We start from the raw sequence: 26,203 nt of genomic DNA on the forward strand, positions 1-26,203 counted from the left end.
GGAGGAGGAGGAGGAGGAGGAGGAGGACACCTCTGTGGATATTTTGGCTGTCAGTAAAAAAAAACCTCCTTATCGTCTGCTGCATAAAAGGCAGATAAAACAAATGTGTCAGCTCTGACCCTTCACTGACATCACGGTTATAAACGCCGCATTTGTTTGTGGCGGTCATGGCGGTGAAGACAACAACTCCCATGACTCCCGACGCCTTGATTTTAGTTTTCAGAAATAACACATTGAGCCTTTACAGTGTCAAGTCTCCTCCATCAATCATCACCAATCATCACCTTTTCAAAAAGAAAAAGGCAGAAAATCTAATTCAGGAACAAAACGTGTAACATCCAGCATTGTTGTCGTCCCTTCTGCCGTCTCATGTCAAATCCTATTTAAAGCTTGTTTCCCTGCAGCCCCTCTGGGTTTCGGATCGGCGGGGTTTGGCTCTCCGCTGCAGAACCAAACCCCGAACAGCTGCCACCGCAGACCGCGCTGCCACTGAGGCAGCGGCACAGATATGACACAACTGTCAGCGGCCGGTTGGCTAATCTGATTTTCCCACCATGAGCTTACAGCCACGAAGAGCCAGAGCGGTAATGGACTCAACAACACACACACACACCCACACAAACAGACACACACCAACAAGCTACTGCCAGTTTTGCTAATTCTCTGATTCAATCATTCAGAAACTTCACAACAAAACCAGTGTGGTGTGAATGGAAAGCGAGGAGGTTCAGCGTCTTGCTCGAGGATACTAAAAGCAAAGTGGAACAGGATTGGAGACCATTTCAACCTTAAAGGGATATTTCAACATTTTGGCAAATTCACCCATTGCCACAATCCCTACAGTTTTAGGAGTACGTTCTTTACCTTTAATTGTCGGTGCAAGCTGTTTTGAGATCGGCGGGGCAGAGACACGAGCTGCTCAGCTAACGCAACTGATGCTCATGGTTTTTCTACGTTTCCCTCATCAAATACACAATCCAATAACTCCAAAACTCTCTCGTTGAAAAGGTGTGACTTGCACATTCATCACACTATGAGATAATTATGCATAATTGTGTAACATTATGACCTATTAAGCAAATACGGGGAACTACTGTACTTTCGCTTTTAAAGTCACCCTGCTGAGCAGCTGTCTCAGGAATGTAGTTCCGGTTACAAATTTACCTCTAAAACAACTCTGTCTGGTAACGTTCTGTTATTATCTCATAGCGTGGTGAATGTGCAGGTCACAACTTGTCCATGAGAGCATTTTGGAGTTGTTGGATTGTGTATTTGATGAGTTTGATGAGGGAAAGCTTGTGTCTCTGCCCCACCGATCTAAAAACAGCTTGCACTGACAATTAAAGGTAATGAACCCCTAAGACTATAGTGATCATGGCAATAGGCAAATTTGCCAAAATGTTGAAATATCCCTTTAAGTTTCCCCAAAGAAATTCTCAATCCAAACATTTCCCCCAAGTTTTCTCCACAAAACTTGTTACTAATCTAGCGGAGGTGTTGTTCACCTTGAAACAACGACGTGTAGACTGAGGTAAACAGTTTGTGCACAGAAGCAGATGGTCGGTGCCGTCGATCTGCAGCTGAAAGAAAAGAGTCATTGTGTTCACTGGTTTTTTGATCAGCGCTCCTCTGCTACATGTTTAGCTTCCACCACTGCCCCACAGCGCTGTAAATATTGCTGTTATGATTTCCTTGCCCTTGACAAGAATGTTAACCCGGCTCCCCCGCTGACCACAGCCCCACATGACACACACCCACAGAGGGAAATATGCTCGCCAAGCGCTGGTACACGACTCAGGGCAAAGGGACTTTTGGGCGCGCGGCCCACATCGACAGCCGTCCGCGACGATGACGACGGGGAGAAGAGACAGGAGGAGGTGTGAGCGCTCATGCCTAAATGTTGAGATGATAGCGATCTGTGGGCAGGGGAGGAGGGGGGAGAAGGCATCGCCATGGTTACGGCTTTACCCCCGTCCTGTTGAGACAGGAGAGAGGGACCGGGAGCGGAGAGAGATCGAGGCAGAGCGAAGATAAATACACCCCTATTGTTGAAACTGTTGTGAATTCTTGTGAGGATTAAGAGGAAATAGATCCACACCCAAAATGCGAGTGCGAGAGTCAGTGTATAAACGTGTGTGTGTGTGCATGCGTGTGTGTGTGTGTGTGTGTGTGTGTGTGTAGGTGGAAAGGAGTTGGAAGAAGAATCATTTCAAAGTTATGACGGAGAGGGGGAATGTGTGAAAGGCAGAATAATTGAAAAAACATTGCCTTGTTAATGAGGATTAAGAGGAAACACGCACACATATACACACACCCACACATACATACTGTACATGAAAGACAGAAACAAACAACCCCTCCCCCCCGAAAAAAAACAAAAAAACAGCGGCAAAGACAGAAAGAGGCTCTTGGAGGAAGTCAGACTCTGGAGGAGAGTGGGCGATTGACAGCTCAGGAGAAAGAGGAATATTTAACCGGAGAGGGAGAGGGAGGGGCTACAGTCTCTGCGCTGACCTCGTCTGAGAGCTGCAGCTCCTCGCCTGATGTGGTGCACCCACCTACTCATCTTAACAACACCGTCTCTCCCCATCCCCTCTCTTCACACGCTGTAGTTTCCAAGGAAACAAAAAGACTTCTCAGCTTGACGACTGACGGCGAGACAAAAAAAACCCCCATCGCTGATCTTTTCCCTCAACTATATAGTCTCTTAACTTCATCTTCCTCTGTCTGCAGCGATGCCAGTGGAGTGTCGGCTTTTTTTTTTTAAAGAGTTGGATGGGAGGGGAATAGGGAGTGGGGGGGCACACACATATTTTGCACACTCATCCCTGCAACACCCCTCCGTCCTCGTGCGTCAGCAAGACGCTGTGGGGAAGGGAATGTCGAGAGTCTCCTTTTCATCGGCGCTCTCTTCCTCCCTCATTATCCTCCTTTCTTTCCTGCCTCCTGTCTCCATCGTGCTGTTTTTCCCATCTCAACCCCCCTCCCCTCCCCTTCGCCCCCCCAATGTTTCTTTTTCTCTCTCTTGCTCCTTCACAGCCCCACAGCCACACAACATGACACAAAGACAGACCACACACACACACACACACACACACATACATACATACATACGTACACTTGCTTCTTCTTCCTTCTTCTTGTTTTTGTTGTTTTTTTTTACAAACACACAGGCGAGTCTAAGGTGCATGTGGATGTGTGGAGTTCATGAATGAGTTGAAACACCTCCTCCGCGGAGTCTTTTCCTTTTTCATTTGGCGATGGGCACTCCAGCAGTGTTTTGAATCCGTTTTAACAATTTCCTACTGATACCCGGAAAAGGAAAACATAATAATAATAATATCTGAATGTGTGTGTGTGTGTGTGTCTTGTTTCTGGAAGGAAGGAGGTCACCGAGTATGACAGGAAGACATCTGAAGGTGGAGAGTGAAGCGGGAACATCAGCCAGTTTCGTAAACTTTAGTAAACACAGACGGGAACACACAAACAAACAAACAAAAACAAAAAAAAAAGAAAACTTTTTCTTCACTCCCAGTTTTCTCCTCTCCACAGGTTTCACAAGCCTGCAAAATATCCCTTGTTTTTTCTTCTTCTTCTTCTGAGCGACCCCATTCCTCTCTGACAGCAGGCATGTCGAATCAGATTGGGTGAAGAAAGGGAGGAACAGGGGTGGGGTACCAAAAAAAAAAAAAAAAAATAGCTTGGCTCCTCCCCCAAAAAGGGGAGGGATGAGGAAATCTATGATTTTTTTTGTTTATCCAGTGGTTGTATCCTCTCCGTAAATCCATGGTGGATATGATTCAGTGTTCCCTTTTTTGACCCCGAAATAATGATTCTTACGAGATTCTAAATCCCTGCAACATCAGTGCTGCCTGGTGGAGATACGTAGTAGTATCATGTAGTATCGCTCCAATGAGAGATGTAGTTCGTCAGTACCGTTACGCCCCACTCCCACCCCCTAACTCAGTGCTGAGGCCTCAGTCGGGCCTGACTAGTTATTTCACGTACTGTTCGCCCCGGCTGAACTCCTAGCCCTCACTCAGTCTGGACGCTTTGCTGTAAGGGTTCTCCAGGAGGTAGCGGTAACTGTCGTAGTGCTCCAGCATGTACTTGGGGGCGTACATGTGCTCTTTGGGGTCCACCGGAGGATATTCCTGCACGGAGCCGTCGAACCAACCCCCCGTCCGGATCAGATTGCGGATGTAGTTGAGGTCTCGCTTGTCCTCGTAGTCGCCCCAGCGCGGGAAGTCTCCGTTCTGCGCCGACACCAGCTTGAAGTAGATCCCCTTCGGCGTGAAGCACCAGGAGCAGTGCCACCCGGCGAAGTGGAAGGGGCTGCCCACCGACCACTGCACCAGGATGTGGCCCGTGTCGTTCTCGTACTTGCGGAAACCCGGCATCGTGTAGTATTCGCGACGGCGCAGTCTGATACCGTCGCCGTCGTAGACGTCCTGGAGCATCCCCAGCGTACAACCTGATACCACCTCTAGAGAGCCAAACTGCTTCCAGAAAAACCCATAGAGTGACTGGAAGTGGAGAGAGGAGGACAGAATTATAAAAAGACAAGCATGAAACACCCACACGGAAAGAACGTATAGGTTTTAATATAGGTTTGAATATATGTGGCATACATAAAATTGTCCGTTTTCATATATACGCATATATGCTAATATACAGACAAACTGCATATAGGTTTCATATATGCGCATATATCCTCATGAGGATATGTAGGATATATAGGCGCATATATGAAACCTATATGCAGTTTATCTGTGCATACTGTATATGCTGTATATATATGCACCATCGAATCCCGCATTGGGAAGCCCTTTCCTGTGTGTCATTCCCCCTCTCTGCCTCCCCATTTCCTGTCTCTCTCTTCACTGTGCTATCAATTAAAGGCATTAAAAAGCCCAAAAATATACTTAAAAAAAACAAAAAAACAACCTATAGGTTCTTTCAGTGTGGGCATGGTTGATATGTGAATGTGGGAGTCAAAAAAGCTGCTACAAGAAGACGAAACGTTGCGGCAACCTTGCGCATGTGGATGGCGAAAGGTTCCGTCCAGCCGTCGAACAGTTTGAGGAAGAGGAGGCCCTCGTGTGCTGGGATTTCATCCGCGTCATTGATGACGAAGACGTCGTCTGGCCTGGAGCCCACCACTCTGGACATGCCGTTGCGCGTCAAGAAGGTACGCAAGTAGTCGTCGGCGATCCAGCCGTCCTGCCGGCCGCCCTCTGGGAAGTGGTCGAGGAACACGTACTGGATCTTATGACGGATGTAGTCATACGTCCCATTGAGGAGGAGGCTCAGGAAACTGGGGGAAACACAGACATGAAGTTGACTGAGGAACTTAACTGTGTTGTTAGTTCATATCCAGAAAACATACAAATTTACAAAGTACAGACAGTGAACTTTGCACTATGGAAACTCTTTTTGTAATCTGTGCAGGCTAGGAACCAGCTTGAATTATACCATCTGTACTTAGTTTGCATTATTTACTAATGGTTTAATGGTTTTACAGTGCAGTTTTCCAATAAAACCAATGGTGGTACAGTACAGCCCTGTTTTGTGGAGCCAATTTTGGCCTGTGTATCAATGTGCCATTGGTTTGTTGGACGTACTACTTAACAGTTTATAGCATTAAAATGTTAATGCATTTTCAAAAGCAGGATGGAAGATACCTGCAGGCTACCATGAGATCATAATGTAACTTTGATAAAAAAAAACAAAAAAAAGCAAAAAAACAAAAACAAATCCAGACCTGGTGTTTATTGTTATGGATGACACAACTCCCAGCTAGTTTCAAAAGTTAATGGATTCCCCTACAGAGAATGAAAAACCAATGATTGCCTCAATCTGTAGGGGAAAAAATAAATCCCAAGTGTGCTACCATGTACCGTATATAGTATTGGCAGGTGGTTGAAGTACATCATAAGGAACAACAGGTGACAAAGATCCTTGTTTGACAAATGATTCCTTTCTGTGCAGGAGCCCTCACCAAACCAACTGGAAGAACAACTCAATTAACCTGTTGATATGCGCAGCTACTGAATTTAGCTACTTTCATGCAGTGTCACATCCTATGATTGAACACACCAATCTCTCCCTTCAAGGCTGCATGCAGAGTCAGTCGTGTTGCTCTTGTGATAATCTGCTGTAAAATTGCTCTCGAGGCATTTCAAAGGAAATTCGTTGTAATTGTTATTCCGCACACTGATACTCAAGAAACCGTGAAGGTTGGCTGTAAACAAAGGCTGTGGGCCGTAAACAGTGAGTACTCAATGCATCAGGAAGTGTCACAATTTGGCAATAAAAGTTGGGATTTCGTTTAACTTTTACGTTTTTTCTTATCTGTATTGAAACATTTGCAGGACGTGAGCGTACTCCGGTGACTGCACCTCACTGCACTTCCAGTCTGACTATCTGTTTTACAACGCAGTCTTGTCAAACACAATGAAAGAGATCCGCTGACGGCCACACAGCAGCTCAGCTGAGGATTACACATGTTGCTCAAACACACCTTGACCTTTCCACACACACAATGGTGCAGAGTCGTGGGTTTTACCTCAGAGGCCGCCTCTCTCCGTAGGCAGTAAAGTTGGATTCACATACAAGGAAAAGATCAACGGCTTGGGCGAGCTCGCGAAAGCGCACGTGCAGCAGGTCAAACTCGTGGTTAACATTGATAGCGTTGATCACCCTCCGCGGGGTCTCTCTGGGTGTCAGCCTCTCCTTGGTGGGCAGATTGGAGTGGAACACCATGGTGGGAACGCCACAGTAAGGTCCGTGCCATCCCGGCCGACATACACACTTGATTAGCCGTTTCCCATTGCCCCTGGTCCTCGTCTTGGCTTTCGGTGCCGTGGAGGGCTGCTGTTGGACTTGTAGAGGTTTCCGTTGCCCAGCAGCCCCCGCCCGAGCTCCTTCCCCAGCCCCGTTGGCCGCGGTACCCCCCGATTTCCCAGAGTACTCCTTCGGGGTCGCTACTTCCGTCCCCTGCCGGAAGCAAAGAGCTCCGGCTTTGGTTCGGACAAAGTAAGATGTTTTATCATCCTGAAGCTTATAAGTGCGGGTGTGGAGGTCTCCCATGACTTCCAATGGGTCCGGGAGTTGTTTGTTGAAGAAGACCGCTCGGTGCTCTCGCCCATTCGACGGGACATCTGGGGGGTCAGGCCCAGCAGGTTGAGCTTGGTGGCTCGAGTTCCCTGGCATCAAATGGTCTTCAGCTATCTCCTGGAAAGAAGAACATAAATAAGACCACTTAGAATGAGCAGCATCATCTATATTTCATTGTAATAACTAAAAACGTATAACAAAAAGTAATAATGTAAGAAAGATTTATATTAAGTCATGTTGTCTTTCACCAGTTGCTGTGACACTGAAACTGACTGAGCAATTTGGAAGACACACTCAAGTCTCCTTGATTTGAATTACACAAGTTTTGTCCATTAAGGAGAACTATGTTCATGGTCAACATGTCTTCCCAAGACTTCTTTTTGGAAATACCAAATATCAACCACCAGCTAGACCTGGTGCTGACTTTACTGATGTAACCGCATAATTAATGCAACACAAAGCAGAAATATCAGTAACCCTTTAATATACAGGCCACTAATTATGTGATAATGTCAAGAAATCGCCAAGAAATAACAAGTAATTGCATCATAATGTCTAGAAATAGCCTAGAAGTACAGTAATGGTCAATTTCATAGTAATGTCGAGAAACATAGCCAAGAAATAATTGCTTGTGCAGAAATAACCCTAACCCTAATAACTGATTGACAATTGCAAGGACTTGGTGGAGAAGAATTGTAAAGCATGAAAACCATGTGTAATTTTTTGCCTTTATGAAAAACACGACATTACTATGAAATTGACCGTTATTTCTCGGCTATTTCTTGACATTGTTATGTAATTAGCGGCCTGTAAATTAAAGGGTTACAGAAATATCATATTACCGGTAAGCCTTGATATCCAGGATGTGCCTGAATTTACTGAATGGTCTGCAGGATTAACAACTCTGCAAACCCCCCACCCTACCCTCTAATTACTGACCAGATTGATAGCTCATTTAGCAAACAATTTAGCCTTTAATGACTTTGTATATCCCCTACTGTCTACAAAACCAGTGTACCAGTGTGACCTTAACATCGATATTAGACATTTCGCAAACTGGCAAACTTATTAGCTTTATCTGATTCTGTGCCTTTGTCTTTGCTCCAGTGTTATATAAACTTCTCTTTGGTATCAAACAAGATTAAATGTGGGTGAATTATTAAATGAATGAATAAACAGTCTGAAGTTAATGTTCAGAAATAAAACGAGCTGCTGCCTGCTGCAGTCGCACCGCAACAATAACAGCTTATCATTACAACTTCAATATAAAAGCCATTATTTCCTGAGTAAACCAGTTATAATCTTGACAGGAAATGATTATCTGGCCATGTGACCTCTGAGACAAAGACACCGTTCTGTAATCACTTGTTTAAAACTTCATGAAAATGAACTTCAGGACTTGCGGCGTGTTAGGGAGTACGGTGATAAAACACAAGGTGAAGGAGTAATAAAATGATGTGGTTAAAATGAAGCAATATTAGAGAATAATGAAAGATGATAGGCAATACATTATGTATGAGGTAATATCACATTAAATTACCACAGGAGTGTTACAAAAATATCTTTCCACAAAGAGGACACCACGTTACTACTTTCCAATTTTTGTTTGTTTTACCCACTTCAGTCAACCAAAATAAAATCTTAAGTTGAAAGACTTCTCTTTTCTGAACAAACAAATATAATGACGATATAATAAAGATTGTGAGATGATGAATTTCTGAAAGATTTTTCCCCCCCATTTTTTGCATTAGGCAGATGACAGTAAACAAGCCTCAGAAACACTACATTAGACCCAAGTGGGTGGTGACTTCCTGTACATCTGAGACACATGATTGTCTCATTAATCAACTACAATAACAGCATATGACAGGAGGATGGTCACCATGGCGATTTATGTAACTTAAGGCTCTCAAGGAAAACGATCATTGACGGAAAAAACCCTAAAAAAGCCAGTGGTACATTGGATGGGAAATACATACAGTACTTTCATTATTTAGGTGTCACATTGTCTGAAATCCATTCAGACAATGTGCCTTTAATTACTCAACTGGCACCAAACATCAATGTAACATCAGAGAGACGTTGGACTGTAATGACTCTCTAACGTTGAACACATGTTTAATTTTAAGAGTTGACGTCAAAACAACTACAAAATAACTGACATTTTGCAGATGCTTGGTTTTTTTACAAACAGAATGTCTGTATTTTGGCAGATTGGATTTTTTTTGTTACTTAACCGCACGGTTTAAAACCAAAACCAAAAATCAGTTGTTGTCAGTAGTCCATGTCACCAAACGTTACTATCCTTAAGATGATTTCTAATCTTTGGCAGATCATTTAATTGTCATTCAGATGTATTAAGATATTGCCTATTGATGATCAATATCTGCAATCTCCTGCATGGAAGTCAATTTTGAAAAGAAATTTACAGTTTGAATAGAAACGCTTTGGTACTGCTTATCCTTAACTTCAGTCCAATCCAACATCTTTTCTTGATCAGGTGCTCAGTCCAAATATAACTGTAATCATGATTTATGCTTCAAAGGGACTGAAGCAATGACAAATGCTCCTTATAAAACTTCTATTTTACGAAAATATTGTTGTTGAAGAGCTGAAATTGGCGGCAGTGATTCTTCTACACTGATTAAAGCTATAACCCTGATCTTGGCTTGAAACTTAGTGAGTCCTTGTGTCCAATACAATTACACCCCAGGATGAAACTTTATAATCGCATCAACCTACTGGTAACTAGTGTTGTGGTCAAGACCACCTAACCTGAGACCGAGTCAAGACCAAGACGAGAACATACTGTACTAAGATTTCAAGACCAAGTGAAGTCCAAGAACGAGACCAAACCAATGCGAGACCATTTTCAAGACCATTACTGTATCCAGTACCAGTACTGATAATAATCACATTGCTTGATATTTACATTATTCCTCAGCTAGAAAGAAAATATAACTTTATATAAAATCTATACCATAATTAATTAAAACAAAGTTTGGATTGAACAGAATAACAAAGAACACAATCTGCTCTCCCACTTTTAAGACTAGTGCAATCAAGTTTTTCAGATGGTTACACAAGCAGATACTTTAGTGGAACAATTTTAATTATCTTAAAGTTATTGAATTACATTAGGCTTCATAAACCAAAGTGAGCGAGTGACATTTTCAGTTGAAAAAACGATGTTACTGCAGTTGTGGTCTTGAGAAAAAAAGTCCAGCTCGACCAAGAACGAGACAAGACCAAGACCGGTCTCGAGTAGCACATCGCTACTGGGAACTATAAAGCAGTCGGTCTCACCAAAAACAGACTGGATGGATGTGGAGGTAGGAGACGTTGCTTCATGCTGCATCACAGTGAACATGTTCACAGTAAAACTTCACCCATCATCTCACCTCATTGGGAGCGTCTTCCCGCTGGTTCTCCTCTGGTTTCTCCCTGGGGTCTAGCGCTGCCGGTTCCTCCCTCAGCCTTATCTCCAGCCCGGCTCTGCCAACGATCCCCGGACCTCCACCCACAAACTCCTGGATCCCAGGAACAATTCCTCCTCCACCTCCACCTCCTCCTGCTCCTCCTTCCCCACCTCCTCCTTCTCCTTCTCCATCCCCTCCACCTCCCGCCGCTGCACCCGGCACGCCTCTAGCTTTGGCGTCCGATTGGCGTAGGCCCGGTAGGGGAGGGGCCTCTTCGGGGGAGGCGGGGCTGAGCGGGGTCGCGGCCACGCCCTTCTCCCTCCAGAAGAAGCCGGTGACCATGATGAAGGACTTGATGTTGGGGTTGGGAGGGGAGAGCTCGTGCAGCAGGGAGACATAGTGGAGGGCCTTGTAGTAGTGGAGGAAGGAGATGACGCACAGGCCCACCGTGCACAGCAAGAACACCCTGTGCCGCCGCATTTTCATCCTGGAAACAGATACGAGAGAAATGACAAAACATGAGTCTGACTAATAAAAACAGCCTCGAGTAAACAGAGTCACAAACCTGCATTTCACCCTTCAGTTCAATGATGGTCACTGTCTGTTGTTTTCCCCGTATAAAGAGGAAAACAAGGGCAGGACTATGAGGACGGTAATTGATTTTTCAGACACAGAGAACCTGAGGGAAACAGTTTCTTCTTTTTCTTCTTTTTTGTGCATAGATAATAAAATCAGCGTGATTCGATAACGAATTATTCAACATGAGCTTCCATTTTTCCAGTTCAATGACTTTAGAGGAGAGAAAAAAAGCGTGTACGTCAGTAAAACAAAAACCTTAACCCTCCTATGTTGTCCTTCTGGGTCAAATTGACCCTTCCTTCTTTCCTTCCTTTTCCCTTCCTTCTTTCCCTTCTTTCTTCCTTCCTTGAACGAATCTGCTCTCATCCTCCATCTTTCAGTCCTTCCCTTTTCCCTTTCTTCTTTCCACAATCATTTTTCCCTTGCTTCTTTCCTTCCTTCCTTCCCTTCATCCTTACTTCTTCTTCCTTCCTCTTTTGATCCAATTGACCTGGTCTGTTCCCTCCCTCCCTCCATCTTTCTTTCCTTCCCTTTCCCATCCTTCTTTCCACAATCCTTTTTTTGCCTCCCTCCCTTCCTTCCTTCACTTTGTCCTTACTTCTTCCTTCTTTTTTTGACCCAATCTGTTCCCTCCCCTCCATCTATCTTTCCTTCCCTTTTCCCTTCCTTCTTTCCCTTTGTCTTTCCTTCCTTCCTTCCTTCCTTCCTTCCTTCCTTCCTTCCTTCCTTCCTTCCTTCCTTCCTTCCTTCCTTCTTTCCATCCTTCCTTCCTTGGCCCAGGAGGACAACAGGAGGGTTAAAATATCAACATGTTTGTACAAATCGTGACGTGATATGAAATGACTATGTGCAACATTAAAAGGGAACGCTCTTGGTGACAAACCAACAGAGATCACTGGACTGTGCAGCCCCCCACCCCCCACCCCCCTGCAGCCCCCCACTCCTCCCTCTGCAGCTCCCCTACAAGCATAATTAGCCGCACTGACAATCAAGGGCCTGTTTCGGAGGCTGCGCTGCGGCCCCGGCTCTGCCCAGCCAAGTGAATATAATTTATTCTGATGATCGTGCTGATTAAATGATTTGATTTAATTTCCATCCTGTAGCTTTTTATTAAGGAGGATACAGGAAAGAAGACGAGACGGAGGCATGTACACGGGGAGGAGAAGGAGAAGGGAAGTCTCGGCGGCCCATGAGTCTTACTGGCTTCTTGCTAAATGTGCACTGAGATGAGAAAAATGACATATGATGTGCTGAATACTGAAGGGATGACCATGATTTTTCAAAAAATAAAAAAAAATAAAAAATAAATATATCTAAACGTAACACTGAGGGATAACAGATAATCCTAATCTGGTCCCGTTTGTACACATCTGCCCCGATGCTCTTTCATCTTCGTTTTCTCTCGGCCACAATAAAAAAGGGATTGAAATAAAGCATATAAGTGGACTTAAAGCGTCTGAATATGAGCATCTGTCTTGGCTTTTGAGCGGGATTTCCTTTTTAGCAAAGTGTGGGTCAGTAAACGGTCAAGGAACGAGTACGCTCTGTGCTCGCGTCGAGATTTATTCTTGCACTCTCGCTTCACAAATGTTGGACATCTGAACACGTTAATCAAAAACAAAACACAGAGGGGGGAAAAAAAGAAACTCCTTGCCTGTGACCTCCCAGCAATGCACTGGATATAAAGCAAAACAGGCAAAGACGGAGGAGGAGGAGAAGAGTGAAGAAGGGCAATGGGAGAAGAGTGGGGGAGAGAAAGAGATCCAAGTGAAGATCGGGGGGGAGGAGGAGATGTGATGGAGAGATGTAGCACAGTGGAAGACGGAGGAGAGGGATGAATGAGGCATGAGAGTGAATGTGAAAGTGAGAGATGAGAGCAGAGGAGGAGGAGGAGGAGGAGTGAGGCCTCGTGGGGATGAAACATTTTACATTCATGTGTGGGTTTGACAAGTTGTTGTGAAACTTGTCCACAGGCTCAAATAGCTTCATGTGAACAGCTGAACAGAGATAAGATGTTCAACAGCAAACCACATACATTCAATTTGAGTATCTGTACTTTGCCTAAGTAGTGTTTTTCTTTTTTTTTCTTTTTCGGAAACGTATGACTTTTACACCGCGACACTTAAAAGACAAATGTTGTGCTTTTGACTCGGCTGCTTTTCTGTGAAGGACTCTTTACTTTGAAGTGTAGCTTTTAGTCAGAGGAATTAAGTTTCTTTTATTTTGGAAAAAAGAGACCATACACTGTGTCAACCCCTACACTGCCAGTTCTGCTGTGGCAGCTGCATTAGATAAAAATGAGGCATCAGTGGCCTTATCTCAAGTCCTTAAGTACAAATAAAGAGAGATTTCCTGTGTTAAAACGCTGCAGTTGTTTTAAATGAGGCTTTTTTGTTGATATGATTGTGCTTTATGATCATGTTGTGCCGTATCCTACAAGCTTTTTTTTATTCTACAGGTTTTACAGTCAATGTTTTTTTAACTCATATAAAAATTTGGCTCGTCCTGGAGTCGTACTTGACCATGAAGATCTACTTCCCTAAATCTGCTCCAACTGTTTCACTACATGAAAACATCTATAACAACAGCTCCCAGTGCACTAGAAAAGACTTACAGTTTGTAAGTTTGCCACTTTAATAATACAAAAAAATACATGGATTGTTTAATATCCATCTGTATTCACATCTGCCTCTGAAAACATTTAAAAAAACAAACAAAAAAAACAATAAAGGCTCATAAGCAGCAGACTTTTTGGTTCTAATAAAGTTAATGAACAGAAATGAAATCTGTAGTCTGTCTAAACCTTCATCAAATTTAATAAGTAGTAAGTTGTAGAGAGCAGCTTTCAGGTAAATACTCAAATCCTATAAGGTGGGTGCATGGGGCTGGGTGCTAACTTGTGACATCACAAGGTTACAGAAGTCCCAGTGGTTAATTTGAAGGCTCAGTTTCTGAACACAGGCTGAGTGTGTTGGGTTCTTTCACAGTAACAAAAACTAAAAAACATTGATATCTAAATTAACATGATATGGGACCTTTAAATCTTTAGCTGAGTGAAATTTATAGTGGAGCTGGAAAAAATTGAGGTTCACTTGGACCTTGACAGGAAATGTTTGGGAGGCTTTGTTTGAAATCTGTCTCCAGAATAAGAGCCACACTTTTCCCTACTCTCATTTCGTCAAAAAAAAAAAGAAAAAAGAAAAAAAGAAAGAGATGATTGAAATCGTCTGTAAGACAGAAGCAATCTAAAATAATAAGGTGTTAGTAGAGTTTTCAGTCCATATTGTTGGGAGTAACCGGTCCCACACTCTCCTCGCCTTCAGTCGACTCGACAGGCGCTAACGCTGCACTTACGGCCGAGGTAAGAAACCATTTTCAGATAGAGACGTGTTGTATTGTGTTACTCCATCTACTCGCTGAGATGCAGTTCTGCCATTTCAGAATATAAATGAAGCACACACACACTCACACACTCACACAATACCACCGCTGACGTGAACACAATCATAGATGGAAGAGAGGAGACGAGACGAGAGGCGAGGATGAGAGAGAAGAGGTCAGAGGCAGAGAAAAGGGAGATGAGGTGGAGGCTGGTGGTGTTTGGTGTATTACTGGAGCACTGTGCCACCTCGTCTCCCACTGTCACATCCGCTCTGCAATTCTCTCAGCTCCCCACTATCATCTGTCATCTCTAATTCCCCTTCACGTTCACTCCTTCACTCCCAGCTCCTCTTGTGTCCCACGCAGCTCGCCACAGAAGACAAAGAGGAGGAAGTGAGGGGTGAATAAAAGGCTCATCTCTCTTTCTACTCTGACACAAAAAAAAGAACAGAAAGAAACAGTCACAAAGAGCGAGAGGGGAAAAAAAGGGTTTGCTTTCTTCTCCCTCCTCAAAAAAAAAATATTTTAATGATGTTCGGGTATAGTTAAGGACAGATTTTGGATGCTGAAACCTTTGTAAGTCGTTGTAAATGCAAAGATTTAGGATTTTGAACTCCTTCAAGGTGAAAACCATAACCAGCCATAAATCAAAATATTTTTTCAGTGTTATCTGGAAACAAACATGGGCAGCGTTACTTTTATCAAGACTTTCAGATAGCAAAAGAAGCCGTTTGGAAATTTACAAGATGACCTCATTAGATTTGAATAAGAGCGATGATGTAAATATGAAACCAAAGCCAGAACCTGTGAGTTTATCTTGGTATAATAACAGGAAGCATGGGGCAAAACAGCAAAGCTAGATCCAAAAGCTTTGCAACTCTAATTTTATGTTATGTCAATAAACTTTCAAAAACGGCTTCTTGTAAAAGTCCTTCAGTGTTGTTGATTAAAAATGAAACACGGGGGCGCGGACATAAAGGACGGGAAAGGAAAGACTTGGAGAGACCCAGTAAAACAGAACAAATGGAGCTTCTAGAGAGGCGGCTCAACATTTATCAGTGTGACCTTATAGAAATGTTCTGCTTTTCAATTGGACTCTGCTCGGTGCAGTCAGTGTGCAGCCCTTGAGACACGGGAAACATTTGCATGAACATAAGAGTGCGACCACAAAGAAATCTCCCCAAACCTCCCCGCCGGATGATAAAAAGAGATAGTTCATCTGCAGAGAGCGAGACACGCAGCTGAGGTACAGAGTGAAAGGCAGAGTATTCAAAACCAAACCGCTCCATTTTAACGTTACAGACGGGTGTAGCAGAATCAGATAAGTCATGGAAATATGTAGTCAGACTGTACAGTACTGCAACACGCACCCTTTTATGACTATATCTGCCTGTCGCTAAATGATAAATGACATTACAGTCCAGTCTGGAGACAGCACTGACGCCAAAAACAAAGGAGGAACAACTGGATCAATGGGTCAAAGGGAAAAACCTCAGTGTTTCCTCTACATTCATTTAGGAGTGGCACCAGGTCAGACAGTCAGAGGAGGAGTGTCATCTTGGAAAATAGGGCAGCGACTTACTGGAGAAAAGGTAGCCTAGACTTACTGTATTAGCTTCAGATAACTCTTTTTGTTTAGATGTTAAAGCAGGGTTTCCACTACCAGTTACCATTACTTTGCAGCCCTTCCCACTACAGTTACAGCTCTACTAGACTCGGTTTAGGCCCTTTTCCGTCACAGCTGAGTCCTTCACAGTTCCTCCTCAGCGGGGGGCGGGGTCGTCATATCACGGCATCTACAGCCACGTCGTCTCGCTCTCTTTTTCTCGCCTACACCTCGCTAACTCAGGTGAAAGAATAACAGTCTCAGTACAGATCAGTGGGCGTTGCTGCTGCTGTGTTTTTAAACTTAGCGGGTTTGATTCTTGTTGGACGTCACGCTGAGTGCTAGTGGAAAAGCAAAAAAAGCACAAAACCCCCCCCCCAAAAAACCCAGAGTAGATCTGTGTCGAGCTAGAGGAAAAGGACCATAAATAATAACCCCACTAAAATGTCTAAATATATATAAATATATATATATATAATGTTATTATATGAAACACTGAACCTGATCTGATACTGTATGTTTCTACACAGCTGACTGCAGTGGCAAACACAATGAATCAAGCAGCTCTTTCATTGGCAGCAGCGGAGAGCCACAAGGTCTGGGTGGACGGTGGACACATCCACACAGGACTTGGTGATTGGGTTAAACGCAGCTGAAGTCATTGCACTAAACCAGAGCAGGATCTTTTCTCCAAACCTTTTTATGTATTTATTTATTTATATAGTGCAATACAGGGTGAGAGCACATTATCAAATATTACAAGGGCACAAGGGAGAATTCTCCAAACGTTGTGATAATGATGCAGTCGTCACCAACAGAGGAGGATGCTGCTGCGCTGCCACAGTGAATAATAACACTAGTTTGTACAAATGAAGCTTAGTAAAAGTTGAGAATATCTCCACATGCACCGCTCTGTCTAAGCTCCACTGGCTCATTCTCATCACTGGCTCCAATCACAACCTGACGCTTGTGGCCTTCAGCCAATCACTGACCGGTGAGCTGCCAAACGTTAAGGTCATTAACCGCTTCATCACCTCAGCAGTAGATAACAGGCCGTCTCCAAACAAAACCCACCAGTCTTTGTTGCAGCGACATCTGAAGCATCGCCACGGTAGACTCATGGAAATCTGACAACAGAGCTTATATATATGTTGTACTATACATTATGACCTTTTACAGGACTGTAGCACTAACATGCACTTGATTGGACTTTGTTGGTTTGAGGTCAAAAGGTCAAAAGGTCAAGATCACAGTGACTTCATTTTGATTTTGTACATGCAATATTTTGAGTCTTCTTCAAATTTGGCACAATGTTCACGTTACCTCATGGAGTTAGATTAGATTTTACTAGTCAAAGGTCAACATGACGGGAAATCTCAATAACAGCTTGTGGGAATTTCCCTGGTGTAAGTGCAGTCAGATTCTCTCAGAACTGATTTGTCTTTATAAATTCTTAATTAAAAGGTGAATAAAGTAGATTTAGATCTTCAGATCACCTGCTGCATGATTGTGTTTCTCTTCCTTGTTGTGTATCTTGGGCTACGTTCACACTGCAAGCCTTAATGCTCAATTTGGATTTTTTTTGCTCAGATACGTTGGCTGTTGGCTGAACGGTTTGGCTGTTCACATTACCATCTAAAATGTGTCCTATATCAGATTCCAGTGTGAACGGTTTGACCCGCATGGGCAAAAGAACAATAACAACGACCCCTGGCGCAGCAGCTGTTGTACAGGAAACCTAGAGGGAACGAGAACTTTCACTTTTATTTTGAAATGTCTGTGGAAAGGGAAACTGGAAAATGCCTGAGCGGCTGCTGAGGAGGAAACGAGTGAAGAGAAAGAGCCAAACTCTATGTTTTAGTTTCAGTTACCGGTACTTTAGTTTGTACTCTTTATAGGAATAAACCTCCTGAAGTGTCTCAACCAGCTGGGCAGCGTTCAGTTTATTAAGAAACAACGTCAACAACATTATTACAACCCAAAGTTTAACACCACCTGTACCTTTTTATTTATAATCTCCTCTCCTTCAGCGCTCACATTCTCACTACAGCTGTTAAGTTGTTGGTAAACACACACCGCTGCACGTCAAATTATCCTACTTTTTATCGTTCGTTTTATTGCTCTGTGTGTGACGTGTATGTGGTCATGCTGCCGCTTCTAAAACAAAACCTAGAGTAAACATTGTAAAATGACGTAAAAGTCGCATCAAATCTGCCTTATCTGTTCACACTGGGGTCGCATTGGAAAACATTGAATCTGATTCAGGACCAGATATGGAAGTGGTCTGAATCTGATTTGAAAATGTCAGATTCAATGCTGTTCACACTTTTAAAAGTAAATCAGATATGGGTCGCAATAGAGTGAAAAAATCAGATTCAGGTAACTTGTAACTGCAGTGTGAACGCAGCCTATTGTGTCTGTTACCATGAGGTATCGAACAACATTTTTAGTAGCTGCTGAAAATGATTGGAGAATGATATTTTTCAAAAAAGTAGAGAGGAATCACAGAGAGGTTTAAAGGAAAAGGTGGGAAATGCACCACTAGATCTACGTATGATCAAATCTACTACGATTAGTTATCCCATCTCTACTCAAATACAAAAGCACTTACAAACAGAGAAACTGCTGACATCGCGTGGGTGTTTTCAGTCGGAGTTTCAAGTACCCCGGTGCCCAGGTGCTCCTGAGCCAAGGCATGATTGTAGAAATTACTCCGGTGTGCTCATGTCACCAGGCGACTGTTGCAACCGCCTCCTCTGGCCTGCGATGCCGCCTGTCAGATAACGCACATGAGGGAGTTTTTAAAGGTCAAACAGCTGACAGGATCTCACACATAACTGCACCACTCTGTGAAGGTGAAGAGTAACACAGGTGCGGAGGCAAAGCTCGACCTCCTCCCGGCGCAGCCAGGGCATCCAGGATGACATCATCCAGACTTCAAAAACATTTTTCTCATAATTAGAAACAACATCATCTTTTATTTGACTTCAAACTTGTGGCCCAGTTTCATAAAACCAGGTTTTATTGTGTGTGTTGATGACTTCACTGTGACATAATCATGGTAGTTCTTTTTTTATCCAGCTGTTTTTACAGGCCCATGATAATCAGATTAAATAAACAAGAGTCTATTAAATATCTGACACAGGGGCAGCATCACATCACATGGTCGTCTAAACAAGAGGTCGCTCACATTAATCACTTCATCCAACCACCAGTTCAGCTCAAACAGAATGAGCTTCATTATCATGGAAGACGAGGAAAACCAGTCAAACCATTAATCATTCTGGCTTTACTTCTTTTTTTTTAAGTATATTTTTTGGACTTTTTGTATCCCTTTAATTGATAGTGTAGTATAGTCGAGAGAGACAGGAAATGGGGAGGCAGAAAGAGGGGGAATGAACTGCAGAAAAGGGCCACCTGAGTCGGGATTCGACCCAGAGCCGGCTGCAGTGAGGACTATAGCCTTTGCTCTACCCACTGAGCTAAACGGCGCTAAATGGCTTTACTTCTAAGTGATAGAACTTGACATGCAACTTTTTTTAAATTTAGTTTCTGAATACAGGCTGAGTGTGTTGGGTTCTTTATAATCAAAATAAAAACAAACAAACAAACAAAAAATGTTGACATCTACCTCAATACGATATGGGACCTTTAATTAAGTCTTTGGTAGAAATTTAGAGTGTAGTTTTGAATGAAACTGTCATCACTTGGACCTTGACAGGAAATGTTTGGGAGGCATGGTTTGAAATCTGTCACCAGAATAAGACCTTTCCCCCAAATTTCATTTTAACTGTATATGACATACAACTTTTTTTAAATTGTATTATTGCTATACATTGATAGATTTATATTTTGAGTAATTGACAGGGAGAGAGAGAGAGCAAGGAGGGTCTTCTGTTTGTTAGCTTGTTTCCTCATACATGTGTGTGAGTGTGAGGAGATGGGACATTTTTTAACTGTCCCCTGACACCCGTATGTTATCTAATGTTAAATATAATTGTTCATATTTCTTCTTTACATAATCATTGTAATCTAACTTCACATTCCTCCACCATCAGAACGTGTCTGATAAAGCAGCTTCAGCCAATAAGGGAGGGAGGAAACACAGAGCTTGGCGTGTGTTCGGCACTGGAATGCGTTGAATCAAGGGAAAAGGAAATTTTTCTGAAATCTGCTTTTTTGTGTGTTAATTCAGGGCGACTTAAGTTCCTGTGTTTATACAACTGAAAGCTTTTATTCAAAGAGAGAGCCGGTATCAGAGGAGGTGGAGAGCGGAGAGATGGCTGCTCTCCTGCCCCACATCACAGCTTGTTTATCTTATCAGACCGGTATTACTGAGTAGACTTCGCCTCCCTCAGAATAAAAATAACCCCCCACCTCTCTCTCTCTGTGGGAGTTTTATTTTTTATTTTTTTCCAAAAGTTTTTCAAACCCCCTGGAGAGGGTTAGAAAAGCAAGAGCCGCTGGTTGACGAACACAGCCCAAACATTTGGTTTGGAGACACGGAGGCCGATCCCAGTGATAAACAACCACAGAGAGCGTACGTGCCAGGAGGAGGGGCCCTGCCAGTTAACTGCCCCTAATTTCATCTGTGTGTACGTGTGTGTGTACGTGTGTGTGTACGTGTGTGTGTGTGTGCTGCCACTGCTGACCTGTTGAACCAATTCCCATTGAACTAAGTTGGTTTGGGGCTGGCAGAGGAGCAGACAGTGGGTGGTGGGGAGGGGGAGGACACAGCGGAGGTCTACTGGGGCAAATACACACATGGGGTTAATAATGTAGGTGTCACTTTTGGGTCTGTGCTTTTTAAAAAAACTGCTGAAATCAAGTGTAGAGGCAGATATGTAAAACATTTGTGCAGCTACTTTGTTCTGTATTTTCATTTTCTTGTATTTTTCCGTCTTGTTTCTAAACCAAAAGCTCATTCTGACGAAGCCACGACCTGATCGATGTACAGTCATGTCTTGCAGCAGGACAACGATTTAGGAATAAAGATTAAATGTAGACAAAATATTCATATGCATAAAGAGTGGTGGATATTTGGTTGAAGGGGGGGTCGTTAATAACAGGAACAATGAGCCTGAACCTGTGGTCAAAACAACAACTTGGCTTCAGCTCTGTCAGTGTGTTTCTTATCTTCTTAACGCTATAAAATCGTATCTGAAAACAATAAAAATATGAAACTGTCATATAAGTATAAATAGCTGGGCTCAGCAGATGTTTATGAAGTGAGCCTGGTTACCATCTGCACCTGTTATATGAACCATTTAACTAAATGCATTAACTCCACTCATTCAGCTCTGTGGTAGAGTTTAAATACATCACAATGCTAACTTGATCACATAGGAGGACGTATTACATTTTATGAGGAAACCCCCTCGTTTTTTTTTTATTTTTTTGCTGAGTGTTCAACTCCTCAACCTGCTGCAGGCTTTTCCCACCACGGAGCTGCTGCACCTGCTCCTGCTCCTGCACTGCGATACATTGTAACCTAATGTAATGTATGACCAGTGCACTCAGGCACAGACGTAACTGCATCAGTGCAGTGATGTAAAACAGGAAACAGGGGTGAGGTTCAACATTCAGCCTTGAGCCAGTCCATAAAAGAAAAAGAAAATATAAAAAAACCTGTGCAGCTCCACCGTGTGCACACATACAAACATTTACACACACATACACATACACACACAAAACACGCGGACAGACACACCTCAGCACACACAATCTCACAGTTTGCAGTTTGTGGCTCTGAAAAAGTTTGCCACATCAGCTAAACTGTTTCATAGGTGGAATGATAAATGATGCACTGCCTCTCAAAAGTGCTTAAAGGCTTTTGTTTTATAAGAACTCCAGTAAAGCTCTGCACTGTGTGTGTGTGTGTGTGTGTGTGTTTGAGAGAGAAAGAAGAGTGTGTGTGTGAGAGAGAGGATGCTCTAAATCCCCCTTTTTCTTCTTTAGTGCAAAGAAAACTCACAAACATCTTTCCACATGGGACAACAAGGCTTTGGCTGCTATCGTCTCATCAGGACTACAAAGTGTCTCTCTGCCTCCGCGGCCTCGCCCACAGTCTCTGACCGGCGCGTTGATCTCACCTAACAGGCGCCCAGAGGGGATCTCCAAACAAAACAAAGTAAAGTAAAACACCTTGGGTTCAGCAAGTTAGTGAGGACGACCTCCAACCCAACAACCCATCACAAGCTGCAGCCCAATCAAAAACCTCCTTTTAGCAAAGGCGCCGTGAACTCTCAGCCGGAGAAAAGCTTCTTTTTTTTCTGTCACAAAGACAAAACAAAACAAAACTCACTTAATTGCAATGTGAGCGCAGCAGCAGAACAAATCAGCCACAGACTCCTAGAGTGAGCCGTGTCCCTGCACTTCCCCAGTTTGTCTTCTTCTCCAGGCAGCCAGTTATGTAGTGTTGTGAGTCACGGAGCCAAAACATGAACCAAGTGGAAATTACAGAGAGGTGGAGGAAGTATATCGGCATGGTGCGGCGGGGTCAGGGATGATTCATCCGTCGACATGGACACAATAGGAGGAGAGGGGATGTGAGAGCTCGTATCTGTCAACACGGTGAGGGTCAGAGGCAGAATAACTCGGTGTGTAATCCAAAACCAACAGTAGATTGAGTGTCAGGTGGAAACAGATGAGGCCACAGTTTAAAGAGATAGTTCAACATTTTGGCAAATTGCCATAATCCCTATAGTCATAGCAGTAGGTTCGTTACCTTTAATTGTCGGTGCAAGCTATTTTTAGAACGGCGGAGCAGAGCCGCAAGCTGCTCAGAGCTACGCTACGGAGGCTAGTGGGATTTCTTGGTTTCCCTCATCAAACTCATCAAATACACAATCCAACAACTCCAAAACGCTCTGGTGGACAAGTTGTGACCTGCACATTCACCACACTATGAGATAATAACAGAACGTTACCAGACAGAGTTGTTTTAGAGGTAAATACAGAGACTGCTTGCTGAAAAACTGCCCCCTACATCAGTGCTTTTGCATGAATTTACCTCTAAAACAACTCTGTCTCGTAACGTTCTGTTATTATCTCATAGCGTGGTGAATGTGCAAGTCACAACTTGTCCACCAGAGTGTTTTGGAGTTGTTGGATTGTGTATTTGATCACTTTCTAAATCGCCGTTCTAAAAATAGCTTGCACCGACAATTAAAGATAATGAACCTACTGCTAAAACTATAGGGATTATGGCAATGGGCCAATTTGCCAAAATGTTGAACTATCCCTTTAACAGAGAGAATAAAAAATCTAATCTTGTATTTATTGTACTGTACGATAATCCATTTTGTTTGCGATGAGAAGATATTTGGCCACCAAAATCCATTTATGGGTTGTGTTATTACTGTCTAAAACACAAAAATTCAGTTAAGTGACTAATCCATAATCAAAATAATCAGCAGCTGCAGCCACGAGCGTTTCATTAAAAATGGGCGACAATCTAAATCCCATTAACACGTCAGTTCAAACTTAGTTTGTTTGAAGGGTTTTCCTTGTTCGGAAATTTAGTTGATAAACAACCACTGGCATTGAATCGTAAATATGAAAAAAACAACAAAAAAACTTACATTTTATATCTAATCTTCAGCATCAGGCTGCAGCTTCCTCTGAAGATGTTAGAGTTAAAGTCGAAAGCATTTTTTAGAAAGAGTAAAGTCACCATGAGCAACACTTTCTCCTCGTGTTCCTGCTTTGTGTTGCAGCCGCAGCTTCAGCTTTGTTATAGGTGGTTCCCAGACACACACTGACCACTGGACAGATAGTGACAAGATGAAACTCCACTTCCTCATTCACGTCTCTCCCTTCTTTCTCCAAACCGAACATGCCACACACGGTACAGTATACACGTACTGTAAACACTGTGTATACACACTCTGCTGAGTCGCGCACAGAGCTCACATGTTTTACACGTTCTGGATTCCCACTGAAGAGAAACACTTTCCCTTCATCGCTTTTTACCTTTCTTACACCTGTTTCCCTGTCCGACCGAGTTAAACTTTAACTACCTGTAGTTAAAAAATGAACATACAGTTACATTGCGTGCCAACAGATCCAAGGTGCAGAGAAATAAATCAAATTGCACCTCTGCACTGCTACTGTACATCCTTGTGCAAACTAGAGTCCGGTCATGGCTGCCCATTAGTGCAAACTGCTGCTGATTCAGTGTCTGTGCTTGACCCCCATGTATCCATCACACATCTGCACTGGTTTTTTGCTATGCATGATTGGTGTCTTCTGTTGGAGCCGCTGCATCGGTTAAAGGTTGGGTTGGTGATCCTATTCTGGTGCATTTTTTTACTAAATTGTTTGAAATCACACTTCGATCGCAACCAGTTAATTGAATGCTTTTTCACAAAAATGAAAAAAGTCACCTGTGGGACAGACAATCTTGTAAAAACAGCATCCAATCATCTTTAACGTCCCATAAAAATCAATTGGATCATGATGCGTCAATCAAGCTGCGTGGCTTCAGAGAGGAGTCTGAGGAAAGGGGCTGGGACTTTTGACTTGTGTATTTTCAAAATATGGCCTCCGAGAACATTTTTTTCCACGATCTCCAACCCTACCTTTAAAGAAATACTAAAGAACTTCCATTTTTGGTTGAGTTTGGCGGCGCCAGTGGACCAAAGCGGTAGTGTTTTGCCTGAAGGAAGACCCCATTTCCCATGAGCACTGGCGTGGAGCGTCGTAAACAAACATCTTGATCTCCCGGTTGCGTGCAACAATCAATCAGTACAATCAGTATCTCCTCGTTCATGGTGTCAACGGGGTGAAACGGTGTCTGAAAACCTCAGACCTGTTGACTTCAGGTCGACTTCAGACGTTTTCAAGGTGTGGTGCGGGAAATATGATCCGCCATAAACACGGTGTATTTTATTTTGAAAATCAACCAAGTGCTTTTTTGTACACGATTTCCTGTCCCACACGAGCTTCTCTGTGCTGAATGTATGTGTCATGCTTAGTGCCAGTGAAGGCGATACAGACCCTCAGGCCATGACAGATTCAACCTATTGTAAGTCGATGTACCATCACAAAAGTTCTGAAAATATTATGAAGGTTGAAAAGTTACTGGTTTAACACGGTGGTAAGCTGTGTTTTTGAACTGATGTGTTGAGCTGCAGCTTTTGTACGGGCGCCCCTCAACCTCTCTGGGCTGAGTGAGTGCATCAGGTGACCTGAAGCTAACACTTTAGCCACCGCACTGACCAGAGGGTTAGCTAGCTCCTTTTTGTTGTTGTTGTTGTTGTTGTTGTGATTGATTTGTGCGATAAAAGCTTCCATAAGTGGCCCACTCCAAAAGTGGATTTGAGTATTATGCATTGGCAGTTTTTACCATCTCCTCTTATGAAGCTGTAACTCGCTCTCGTGGGTGCGTTTAACATGGGATAAAACATCAAAACATGGCAGCGTCTTCATACCAATGAGTGAACCATAAAAAAACAACAAATTCTGTTGCTTAGTTTCTTTCACGCCCCTGAATGTCGGTCCATTAGTGTCTTTCTCTGGCTGCGTTTGGCCGCCTGCCACTCATGCCTGGCTGCTTTTAAATCATACTGCACCTGCTGTAGCAGATCACATTTTCACTAACTGTATTTGACTGTTTTTGGATCAGCGCCACAGACTCTTATTATTTGACTAGCTAAGGTTTTTGCATCAGGGGACATTTTTTTGGTGCGGTTACTCAGTATGCAAACATCAGATATGAGTCGATTTTGTAAGCTCTCGTAAGCTGGTCTGGATTCCTTTCCTTTTAAACCTTTTAGATAGGTTTAGTTTTAGTATTGTTATTTATTCACTGTCTCTTTTTAATCTATTTCTAAATGCATGTACTTGTACATCTGAGTGATAATAAACTTCTTGACTTGACTTGATTTTGAGACTTTTTCCTCTCAGTCCTCTCTCAACAGCGGGGTTTCCCCCTCTCTAATCCGTCCAACTGCAGCAGCAGAGGCCGACTCCTCTGGTCCAATACCAGAATGCAACACTTCTTCTTCTTTTCTTCTTCTTTTTCTTCTTCTCTTGTCCCTTTTGTGGCGGATTCGGGGAATTCAAGCTCTTCTTATTCTGGGCTCATGGGTCACTG

General features: G+C 43.2%; 1 protein-coding gene across 1 annotated transcript; it reads right to left on the reverse strand.

Annotated features, from left to right (window-relative positions):
- Positions 1-3,162: 3,162 nt before the first annotated feature.
- mgat3b (beta-1,4-mannosyl-glycoprotein 4-beta-N-acetylglucosaminyltransferase b) lies at positions 3,163-11,024 on the reverse strand (the record flags this gene model as incomplete). Its single annotated transcript, XM_083969551.1, has 4 exons — positions 3,163-4,526; positions 5,035-5,317; positions 6,569-7,236; positions 10,521-11,024. The coding sequence occupies 4 exons, from the start codon at positions 11,022-11,024 to the stop codon at positions 4,029-4,031; spliced, it is 1,953 nt and encodes a 650-aa protein (XP_083825677.1). The 3' UTR covers positions 3,163-4,028.
- Between the last annotated feature and the right edge of the window lie 15,179 nt (positions 11,025-26,203).

Source organism: Trachurus trachurus (assembly GCF_905171665.1).
Source record: "Trachurus trachurus genome assembly, chromosome: 1".
NCBI classification, from domain to species: domain Eukaryota; kingdom Metazoa; phylum Chordata; class Actinopteri; order Carangiformes; family Carangidae; genus Trachurus; species Trachurus trachurus.